The sequence below is a fragment of the Solea solea genome, chromosome 2, assembly GCF_958295425.1.
Source record: "Solea solea chromosome 2, fSolSol10.1, whole genome shotgun sequence".
In the NCBI taxonomy this organism is placed as follows: domain Eukaryota; kingdom Metazoa; phylum Chordata; class Actinopteri; order Pleuronectiformes; family Soleidae; genus Solea; species Solea solea.
This window is the reverse complement of record NC_081135.1, coordinates 31,054,780-31,067,180: the sequence shown is the minus strand read 5'-3', so window position 1 is coordinate 31,067,180 and position 12,401 is coordinate 31,054,780. Positions and strand designations below refer to the sequence as shown.

Here is a 12,401-nt window from a genome sequence, read left to right as displayed (position 1 = left end):
AATACACGGAACAGTAAATAACTTAATTCATGTTGTCATATGCAGCCAAGTATGCAATTAGATTTGTGTTAATACTTTCACATTTTTAAGAAGCAAACTCGTTCCCCAAGTTTTCTCTGTTGACATCCGACAAAATAATTGTAAGTATCTAACGTTTAGAAACTGACAAACGTTAGATACTCACAATTAAGACGGACAGCGACTCCAAGCCTGTAAATACTTCCGTTCCATGGGGCTGTCGTTCCAAAACTCTGGAATAAAAAGTGTATTTTCAAACAAATACAATAATATCTTTAAATGATTAGATTTATATTTAGCCTAAATTAAATTAAGAGATGTTAATACAAACTGGATTAAAACAACCATTTTAACCACCAATAGCACAAAGTTGGACAAAGGTTGGGAAAAGGTGAAGGAAAAGGTGGAAACTTTCAAAGCGAGAGCGCTGAATCTATTCAATTAGGTAACATTAGTGCATATTAGTCTAATTGCTTGATATTTCACTTTAAATAACATGCAATTCTGAGATGCAATCAGTGGAATAAAAAGTCTGCAAGTGTTTGCCTGTGTTCTGGTTCTGACAGACCACTTTTGTGTGTGTGTGTGTGTGAGTGTATTCTGAAAGAGCGTGTTTTTCTTAAGATCGGCATCAATGTGAACGCTTGTTTGCAGCAAAAGAAAAACAACTTGATATTAAGTAGGTATTATTGAAACACTGTGACCCATTCACACTGATAAAGACAGTGTGTTGGAGTTAATCACATGAAATAGTTCTGACAGATCATTTCCAGGAGCTCTTTAAGAAAGTGGGGCACCACTCCCACTGTGGATTCATGTGCCTGTGAGCATATCATAGAGTTTCACGAGGAGGAGGAAAAAGGACCCAATGTTTATGTTCAATGGTTATTTTTCTTATGGAGGCACACGATGTGAAGTGTTGTGACCTTATCCTACAGCCAGGCTCTCTAACCACTGCTGATGATCAGTATGAAAATATGCTGCCGTTATCGTGTGGATATCACAAAACTGAATGAACACACGTTGGGTGTGACATTCAGACTGAAAGAACACCAGAGAACATGGAATAACATGGCAACTGAACATATAATGCTCTGTATTACGCACACATTTACTCACCTCAGAAGGCCAAATCCTATTTTCTTGCTCTTCTTCTCCGTCTCTTCAGGCTCCTCCACCTTGTTTTTCTCTTTCTCTTTCCCTTTCCCCTTGTTCTTTTCTTTCTTCTTCGCTTTCACTTTCTTTTTCTTGTCTTTCTTGCCCTTTTCCTCGATCTGATCGGCCACTCCCTGGCGGGACGAACTGCTCGCGGGGGTGTCGCGGCCTGAACTCGGGTCCGAGCAATCATCTGGAGGAGGAACACGAAACGACGAGAAAGATGAGGATTAAAACAAGCAGTGTGAAAGACGGAAACAATCTGTTGTGCCCAAAGTCATCAGTGTGTTCGATTTAAAACAATAAAAAGCTGACACTCAACTTTCCGTTTTCCCGGCAGGTTTTATATCTTTATAATAGATGAATCGACTCTTGGAAAGAAGAATGCATAACTGCGCATTCATAAAAGTGTAAACTCCAATGCCTCATTACTTCCTCAAATTACTGGCGCTCTGGTATGGAATAACTAGGACCTGGCACGCACGCACGCACACACACAAACAGAGAGTGAGAGGCCACTTGTCAGATTTTGTGAGATAACCAAACCTAATTGGTTACTTCATTTGAGATTCAACTTTGTGTGGAAATTCACGTCACCCTTAATTATAAACACTGTCTTCTGAAATGATAGAAATGTAATTGCGTGTGTGTTTTTGTGTGTGTGTGTGTGTGTGTGTGTTTCTTTTTCAGCCTCATGCTCGTATTGGATATCATAGGTGCTCCCATAAGGAGTTGATCATTTAACATGTGTGAACATGACCACAACGTAAATTACTTTTACATGTACGTTTCTTTTTTGCGGGGAGAAAAAGTCTAATTTAACAAAGTCTCTGCTTGGATTGGTCACATCTGAACTGCAGGATAAAATGCTCTGACCGAGCTACAGGGCAAAAACACAGTGGGGATAATGAAAGTAAGAGCTCGCATGAAATACTTCTGACTACAATGCACTTGGAAAAAGTAAATTGTGGTTTTACAGCAGCGTCACGGGGGCAAAAGTCACCACAAACCACCATAGCGGGACGCTGTTCCGTTCACATTGGATCTCCTACAATTTTTGCAATAGTGTGTGACATAAGAATGAGAAACAAATGAAAGAGGCACAAATGAAAAAGTATCATGTGGGAAAAAAAACTGGAAGAAAATGACAGAAATAACTAACATAATCCATCCCAGCTGACATACAACATCAAAGCCACTTTGATGGGACTCAAAAACTCTTCTGAATTGTCCTCTTGACAACTGGATTCACATGCGGCGCACGCTAATAATAGTCAGGATCCCGTACCGTGAACCCAGATTAAATGTTATATGAAATGTTTGTAAAGTCTTTGTCCGTTTGTCCTCCCGATCACAAGTGGAGAGCACTAAAAGAGGGTGTGAGATCCTCCAGCATGTGCTTCGGAGAACTGTTATCTGTCAATTAACAGCCGCTCTCAAAGTGTTGAACACTTCGAAAGACGGTGACAGATGTGGACACTGCGTGTGTGGTGTTGACATGCCCTATTAGTCCTATCCTGTGTGAGAGCAGTGATCTGAAACAGCCCAACTCATTACTCTGGTGGTGACTGATAAGAGTTTGCTGCTAATAATACAGCTGGGAATTGAGCCGTAACCCCCCCGGATGAAACAAAGCGTGCGGCGGCCGTTTAGCTCCCGGATAAATATTTAAAGTGAAAGCCTGACTCAACACTAAAATCACCAACTGTGATGAAATGCTGCCGTGTTGTGCCATACAAGGCATCATATTCCTAATACGAAGAAACTTTGTAACAGGGGAAAACGCCACGTATGGAAGTAATCTATGTCAATTTGGGAAAACGTAACAAATGGGAGTAAAGATATAAGGTGTTTTTTTTTTTAATTTTATTTCAATCAATGATATCAGTCGAGATTAAAACAGCTGCTGTGTCTGTACACCAGTTGTTGCCCTTCTTCAGACCCAAAGAATGATTTGGGCCTGGAAACATGAACTGGTCTGCTTTTAATCACGTTGTCAATCCTCTCCAGCACCCAGTGTTTATTTTATGTGGATGCACATGCTTTAGCACAATTTCTCCATGAAAAACAGCTGCCGTGACGTCAGTGCGAGAAGTGCAAAAAAGAAAGCCAATCCAGAAAGCTCCTGACATAACAAACGATCAGTCTCATCAGTCGCAGTCCTCGTTTAAACTGCTATACCTTCAGGAAGGCGTTTTAAACTATCCCAATCCATAAAAATGAGATAATTCTTCAATTTTTACTGTTTTCCTTGTATGTAATCGTCATTTATGTCGCGGTTTTCATGTGAGTTTTCCACATTGTGGACAATAAAGTTTGTCTAGTTCTTCCAATTCATTGTTTATGGTATTTGTTTGGCAAATAGACAAAAGAGTAAACATTCAGCTTACCATCATCCTCCTCCGGTGGCCCATCATAGGACTTATCAATGGCCGCCCTGAAGCTCTCATTGCAGCCTCTTCCCCTGACCATATTTGGGCGAGGGCGGTGGAATGGGAGGACTTCGTTTTTCCTGTTGACCTCCGACATGGCCGTCTGGAGACTCTCCAACGAGCTGGACTTCTTCAGGCCGAGGGTAGGGCCGAGTTCTACGGGACTCGACAGGGCTGATGAGGAGAAAAAATATCATAGTCAACGACTAAAAACAATATGAACGCATCAATAATCAATCAATAATTCCATAGTACGCTTTCTGGAAGCTGAGAAGTTGCACGTCAAAGCCGACATGTGGTTATTACGGTAATTCCACTCGAGCTGTTGCAGGAAGCTGGCGAATTAGCATCTTTGTCACCAGAGAGGAGACGGTTTGAAAAACCATTATTTGGCCTGTTTTTGGACATTTGGAAAAAGGGTTGTTTATGTGTTTATGTTAAATATGTGTTATCCTGTTCAAATTTAAAATTGAACTGCCAGATATTGAAAGATATTTTCTGTCCCTTTCATGGTTAAAATAGGTCTAAAAGTCGTAAAGGTGTTAAAGGGTTAAAGAGCGATCGAGGCCATTTCACAGCACATCTGTGGGTTAACGGCTACCGCAGCACTGACACCTTTCTGCACTGCATGGAAACTTTAAAAAAGGAGGAGAGTCGTGAAGTGAATCGTTGCAATTAAAGCAATAAAGCACAAGTCAATATTGGCAATACTGGCTTGCGTTTCAGCGATGGAAAGGCTGACACAGGTGAACTCTATGAAATGAGCACATCTGCTCATCTGATGAAAGGAGTTCAGGAAGAAGAGCGGCGATTCCAAAACATTCATGTTTTGTTGAAGAAACTCAAGAATTGGGAGATCCTGACCACTATAGATTTGAAGCAAATTAAGAATCTAAAAAGCATATTTAAGGTGGAAAATTACCAGTTCCTTCAAAGCCTGAATGTAGAGTCCAAATAAGACTGTCCTTGCTGTGACTTTTTCTGATTGATAAACAAAAAAGCAAACCAACAGTGGAGACACTGACTGTGGGCTGGAAAGACCAGGACAACTCAAAACTCTGGAGAGCAAAGCCAAGGAGAAAAAAAATACAGTGATGCAGTTAACTATGCTGTTGTTGAGTTTGTGATGGATGTGAAGTCTGCTTCACTGTAACCGGTTCTCCATCCATCATCTCAAGTACACTGTGAGAGATATTACTGAGGGAGGGAGGGATGCAGCAGAAAGGATGATGAAGAGAAGAGCAGCATAAGAGCAGACAGCAATGGAGGACAAGAAGAAATAGGGAGTGAGCCTTGAAGATATGAAGACGTATCTGAATTTTAAAATTAGGCCGACGACCCAGAAAAAAACCGCTGTCAATCTCTCAAGCTGACATCTTGAGACGGGCAAAAATTCTGCATCAAGGACCATTGTGGTGTCCCCACCACCTGTGAGGACTGATGATGGTGAAACAAAAGGAGCAGAGAGAAGGTAATGTGCACTTGCAGTTTGGTCTGTCACCATGTGACACCCTAAACACGGAGGACACTGATGGCAGGCAAGATGGGGAGAAAAGGGACAGGGCGAACAACGACAGGGAGACAGCAAATTAAGTTCCCTCCGAGGAATTCCACGGTGTCAGAGAACAAGACGGAGAAAAATGGGAAGAAGGGAGGAAGGCTGGGCTCGCTGCCAGCTCAAAAAAAAAATACTGGTAACACACACACACACACACACACACACACACACACACTTTGGATTCCTTGCTGGCTCTGGCTTGTCAATATGATGCCACTGTGATTCATGATAGCCAAACCTGCATCACATTAGCTAATGATTCCCCATACACATGACTGCTCTTTTGTGTGTGTGTGTGTGTGGGTGCGTGCGCTCGTGGGTGAGTTTTCTCATAGCAATAGGAGATGAGAGGGCCGATTTCCACGTCCATTTTCACAACCATTAACCAAACACACACAGATGCATTGTGCAATAACACGTAGAATGTATGCACATGTATAATGCAAGAGAGCCGCAGGTACGTGGACATGGACACATGACATACGGATGCATAGTGAAGCGAGAAAAGTCCCATATCCTGAGTGATTCGACTCTATGGAATAAAGCCTGGATTGACTGTTAGCAGGTAATACTGCAGATTTGTGGGTAATCCCACTAAAAACAATTGAGATTGCTAGTACAAATTAGATATAAATGTAATTTGCTGTAGATGGCACCTGATGAATGAAAAGCTGAAAAACAAATAAAAAAAAAAAAAAATGTAGTTTTTAAAACTCTAACTACACGTTTTGATTATTCAGCAGTTCTTACACTGGTATTATACCAGACATAAATACGATGCAGAATAGTTGATAACCAACTTTATGTACCGCCATAAGGTTAAAGACGTAAACACAGACATATAGATAATTATATTGGTCATTTTCAATAACTAATCCACCGAATTAGAGCCACCAAATACTGTACATCAGCAATTTTCAAAGACTGGGTCGGGACCCACAGATGGATCGCAGGAAAATGTTTTGGGGTCCTCAGACAAATCTACAGAATTTTACTAATAATTTAGTTAAAAGTGTACATGTATGTTTTTAGAGAACATGCATTAAATGAAGTTTAAATTAATTCACCAATATAGCTGTAAATTAGTTTAGGATTATGCAAAAATGAGTTCTCGTCACAATTTAGATTGTGATGTGGGTCACAATAGTTGGCCTTTTTTAAAAAAAAAAAATGGGTTCTCAATGCTGAACATGAATAGTCATGACTGGATCATGAGGGATTTTTTGATGTATTAATGAAGCCTTGCATTAGTTCATGGAGAACAATGTATTCACACGGCCCAGCTGAACACAATCTATCAGTCATGTTCCAATCACAGCCACTCTCACACCAAGACCATCTATTTAAATAAATCTACTCCCTCACTCATTTCTTGCTGCATTAATGTCCCCTCAGCTTTGATGCCATCTCCCCATCCTCCACCTTTGGGCTCACTCTTGTATAGAGCTTTTGGACGCTGACATCACACAACCAAGGTAACGCTTCCAACACGCCCCCCCCCCGTCAGGAAACAACATGGTTCCTCCCATAGACATATATAGTAGACAGCACATACAGTAGATCAGGCAATATGTCAGAAAACTCTTGTCTTTGCCGACTGTTTTCATCATAAAGGTGAAGATGGTGGATAGATGTTGTGCCCTGGGATGCCAAAAACAGTCAGAGACAGGGTAACGGGAACATTTTACCGGATCCCTGCAGATCCAGATCAGAGGCGGAGGTGAATCGCAGCTATGAAACGAGCTCACAGCGAGCAGAAGAAGACGGAGCGATGGGAACAAAGACAAAAACAGAGTTTTCTGACATATTGCCCGATTCTTGGGCTGTCTACTGTATATATGTACGTCTATGGAACGACTTCTCCTGCCTGGGGGGCGTGTCACTCACGTGATGTCCGGAGCTCTACAGAGGGGTTCCTGAATGGAGGAGCCATCAGCTGCAACTCTAACTGTATTTCCATTTGTTGTAATAAATGTTTTAATTATGATGCGGGTGTTCCTGACTGAATATCTGTTATTAAAACCACTGAAACTTCCAAGGGAACCATGTTTGCCATTAGCAACTAAAATCTCAAGTGAAGTTTCATTCCACACGGGGGAGATCTGCAAAGTTTGAGGAACGACTGCAATCTGTTTAAAAAGTCAGTGAGCACAGGGGAGCGCGGGGTGGCGTTTTCATGGGCAGTGACCACTGAATCCTAAGTGTCTGACTGCAGAGGGTTTGGACGGTGGGATGAGATTAACCGTGTCAAAAAATAGCTTAGTGTGATTGGGCTAGGTTATTAGGGAATGAACAGTGCACGTACGCACACACACACACACACACACACACAGGGTGATGGGCACGCATCCACAAACTAAAGCATACACACAAACACTCTGACACACAAAGCATTTTGCTGCGAGTAGCAGGATTTGTGTCATAAATGTAATTACTGCTGTCCAACTGTAAGATGATAGAATTAAGCTGCTTTTAAAGAGAGCAGGAGAGAGAGAGAGAGAAGAGATGACAAGACAGTAACAAAGTAGTTGGGGGTGTTGGCAGAGAAAAACAGTCACTGGGAGAATAGTACTGGAAGAGACACAAAGGGAGCAGGCATGGAAATGAACAGAAGATCACAGGAGTGACAATGAGAGGCAGACAGAAAAAAGACTTTGTAAGAAAAAAGGTATAAAAAAAAAAAAACACAACGAGACAGAGAGTGCCAAGCTACCCCAAGGCTATTTTGTTGGCAGGGAGGCAATGGGGCTACTTTCAAAGACAAAATTACAGCACGGCTGTGGCTTAGCAGCAGGCTGCAGCAAACGCAAACAGCACAGTCAGCAAGAAGACCAATAAAGAGATGTGACTTAATTCCCGCTTTCAGTTTTTCAACATCAACATGTACCCAGAGAAGAGGCTTTTCAGGACCGAGGTTTCCCCCAGTGATTTTAGCGAAAAAACATACATATATAGCTATATCACAAGCCAAAGATTTCTCTGCCAAACACAGCGGCTGAAGCAAGACATGCTGTACTGTAAACAGCAATGAGACCATTCTTTTCAGCATAGACAAACTAACCCTTTAGCTTGATTCAGACACACAAAGTCCATCCATTTTCTACAGTTTTACCCTCCACACAAGGGTCGCAAGGGAGCGCTGTCTGGACAGTTCGCCAGTCCTGTCCATCGCAGGGACAACATAGAGACAAAGAACCATTTTACTCTCACACTCACAATTTACCTAATCCCCATATTGCCTGTTTTTGGACTGTGGGAGGAAACCGGAGAACCCAGAGAAAACCTGGAGAAAACCCACACACACACACAGGGAGGTCATGCAAACTCCATGCAGAAAGGCCCTTGTTCCGAGTCTCGGGTCTTCAACGCGGGTCTTCTTGCTACAAAGGCAAGAGTGCTAACCACTACACCAACCGTGTGGCCCGCACACAAAGTTAGAAATAAAAAAATGTTTTTGCCAAGATCTTGTATTGACGGTGAGAGAGTGTCAAGTTGTTTTTTTTCCAGCCCACCATAAAGATTCTCAATGAGGTTAGGGTCTGGACTCCACAATCTCTGTGTGAAAATGATGACTCATTATTCTTTTTTTTTTTTTTACAATTTGAGCCCAAAGAATCCTGGCATTTAACATTGTTGAACTTAGATCTGGCCAACTGAAGCAGCTCCAGACACTCTGCCTCCACAGGCTTGTACGCTAGGCACCAAGAGAAATATTCGAGTATGCGACTTGTTTTTGGCCAGGCAGTGATTTTTTTAGGAGGGGCATTCACTCTTGCAAGTAACATTTTCTTGTATATTATATTTTGGTGTAATGAGGGTCCAGGTGAGGGTTTTTGCTGTCCGAGGAGCTTAAAATGAAGGGGCATCAAACATGTGACGTGGTGTGAATACGTCTCTCAGCTCACATCAGTTTATCAGCTGCTCTTAGTGGTTTCCTAAAGTCTGAGGGGATCGGGTTTTGGAAGTTGCAGCCCCTAAACTGTGGAATAAACTGCCATTACACACGAGGCAGGCCTCTTCATCGTCTCATTTTAAATCTCTCTTAAAGACTCACCTGTGTCCCTCTGCAACTGGGACAGTGTGAGTCTGTTGTTCTGCACTTTGAGGGTGAGATGTCGTTGTCTATGCATGTTTTTAATGTATTTTATGTTTTTATAATTTGGATTAGATCATCTTCAATATCAGGACTCAGGTCAGGTCAGATGGTGCAGTAGTGGGGTAGTAGTAGTAGTAGTAGTAGTAGATGTAGTAGTAGTAGTAGTAGTAGTATTAGAGTAGTAGTAGAGGTAGCAGTAGGGTAGTAGTAGTAGTAGAGTAGTAGCAGAAGAGGTAGTAGTAGTGGTAGTAGTACTAGTAGAGGTAGTAGTAGTAGTAGTAGTAGATGTAGTAGTAGTAGTAGTAGTAGTAGTATTAGAGTAGTAGTAGAGGTAGCAGTAGGGTAGTAGTAGTAGTAGAGTAGTAGCAGAAGAGGTAGTAGTAGTGGTAGTAGTACTAGTAGAGGTAGTAGTAGTAGTAGTAGTAGTAGAGGTAGGAGTAGTAGTAGTGGTGGTAATAGTAGTAGTACTAGTAGAGGTAGTAGTAGTAACAGTAGTAGTAGAGATAGTATTAGCAGTGGTGGTGGTAGTAGTAGTAATTGTAGTAGTAGTAGTAGTAGTAGAGGTAGTAGTAGCAGTAGTAGTAGTGGTCGTAGTAGTAGTAGCAGCAGTAGCACTAGTAGTGGTTGTAGTAGTAGTAGCAGCAGTAGCAGTAGTAGTGGTTGTAGTAGTAGTTAAGATAGTAGTAATAGTAGTGGTGGTGGTAGTAGAAGAGGTAGTAGTAGTAGTAATTGTGGTCGTAGTAGTAGTAGCAGTAGTAGTGGTTGTAGCAGCAGTAGTAGTGGTTGTAGCAGTAGTAGGAGTAGCAGCAGTAGTAGTAGTAGTGGTAGTAGTAGTAGTAGTGATAGCAGTAGTAGTAGTAGTAGTGGTAGTAGTAGTACTAGTAGTGGTCGTAGTAGCAGTAGCAGTAGTAGTAGTAGCAGCAGCAGCAGCAGCAGCAGCAGCAGTAGTAGTAGTAGTAGTGGTGGTCGTCGTCGTACCATATAGACAAGCCTTGTTTTCCCTGACGAGCAAAAACTCTACCAGATCAAATCCATCACGGGGAATGTGACCGTTTGGTTCAGGAGAGAGAGACAAATGGTTTCCATCTCTTAGTGCTTCACTCTCTCTCTCTCGCTCAAGCATTATTCAATGTACATTACAGCAAATGTCAATGATCAGTGTGCAGAGCCTGATTTAGATGAAGGGCTGTACCAGCGAGAAACGACAGCGCTGACCATCTCCTGATTACTGCTCACCTTTATTGGCTGACTGGGGGGATATGGAGGTGGGTCAAAGGCCATTCAATACACAGAGAGGTAGCCAAAGGTACACACAGTGAGTGTTTAACAGAGAACACAGAGGCAGATAAAAAAAAATAACACTCAAGGAAAAGGTATTTTAGATCAAGCACACGCACTTCCACACACAAAGCAGAGAATGCTCGGTTTGACTGTTTGAATGGTTGTCAAGAGCTAATGTGAGGTGGCATTGAGTGGCGTTCAAATGTGTGAACACACCCACACAAAGATGTTCTGCTCTCCCTATGACAAATTAATCCTTCAATCCACATCAGCCTTACAAGGTGGCTCCCAGGTTAATTCCACGGCAAAGTCTGCGAGAGCCACGGAAAGTGGCAAACAATGGAGGAAAAGAAAAAAAAAGAAAAAAAAGAATAAATGAAAATCTCAGAAAGAATATGAAGAGAGAAATGAAGAACCAATCACAGTGAGGAGACAGAAGGGGATAAAGAGAGATGTGGCTCTCTAAAGACACAGTTTGGCAGAGCTTGTCAGTGTGTGGCTGTTGTCAAAGTCAAAGTTCCACAAGGGAGAGATTCAGACAATGGACTGCACCAGTCTCCCTCAGCATCATACTGGCCCCCAGACACACACATACACAGACAGACAAACACACACACTTGTGTTCTAAGCCTCTCTGCCTGTTTTGTCAGTCTCTAAGCCTGACTGGCGTTGGCAAGATGGAACGTGAACGAATGAGAGAGAGAGCGCTGTTGTGGAATGGAGGAATAAAACTACAATAAAAGTAGAACAGCATTTTGGCCACAAAGTTATTTTTACTTTGATGTGGTTATTAACGCGAGTAAGTCCTCACAAGTACAGACATACCTGTACACATCTGGAAGAAGCACGTGTTGGGACTTATGCAATGATATATAACTGAGGGCATACACACACACACACACACACGTCTGCACATTTGTAGCGTAAGGACACACTTAGACTTACAGTAGTCCCTTAATAACAAGTAAAATGTCTAACCCTAACCCTCAACCTAACCTTAACCTAAACCAAATTCTAACCCTATCCCTAAAACCAAATCTTAACCCCCGAAAAAGTCAGGGGTCAGTGGGCCTGACCAGTGAAATAATAGCATAATAACGTATAAACAACAAGAACTACCAATTTTTCTCTTTGTTTTACATCTAATGTAGTAACATATTCCAAAAAACATGACATTTCTTGAGAAAAATAAGTGCAATTTCAACAAAATGACGCCTCTGTTTACCATTTACACAGGTGCATTACAACTTACAGATGACAGCGGATCTACAAAAGGGACAAAAACACACGCGTGCACACTCACGTGCACTCACGGAGAGAGGGAGAGAAAGCGAGATCCAGTCCCAATCACCAAAGGAAAACACGGTGAAAGAAACACAGCTGCAACCGTTCATTTTATGTCCTGTCAGCAATCTTTTAATGTGTGTGTGTGTGTGTTTGACTCTGCTGTCCTGTTTCAGGCCATTCAAGGAGAGACTCTTAAAGGGATGAAGATACAGGCTGATATGTTCTGATTTTACTTTTTTATTCCTCCCCCTGTGATGATCTTCACATCCGCCAATAATTTACACAGATGCTAATTTGAAGTAACCTTTTCTGTCATTGTATTTTATGTTTCCTCTTCCACAGATGATTTGATTTATTATTGCCATGATGGCGGCTCCTTTTTCTCCTCTCCATACGACCACAGACACGTGAGGCATGTTTAACCACAAAGACACACACATCCACACACACACACATCCACACACACACACACACAGTGGAGCAGTTTTCATTTGATCTCCCATTTCCATCATTTTGCATCTCCGATTTTGAAAAGTAATATGTCGTGACATCATCCAAGGTTAATATTTTTTTT

At 41.9% G+C, this 12,401-nt stretch overlaps 1 protein-coding gene across 4 annotated transcripts in view; it reads right to left on the bottom strand.

Moving 5' to 3' along the window:
• pard3bb (par-3 family cell polarity regulator beta b) overlaps positions 1–12,401 on the bottom strand; it is a 192,851-nt gene that overhangs the window by 73,092 nt on the left and 107,358 nt on the right. For all 4 annotated transcript variants that reach the window (XM_058617671.1, XM_058617686.1, XM_058617662.1 and 1 more), the window contains exons 19-20: positions 3,564–3,779; positions 1,138–1,366 (exon numbers count right to left, since the gene is read on the bottom strand). In XM_058617671.1, the coding sequence (XP_058473654.1) occupies positions 1,138–1,366; positions 3,564–3,779 (445 nt within the window). The remainder of the gene's footprint in view (positions 1–1,137; positions 1,367–3,563; positions 3,780–12,401) is intronic.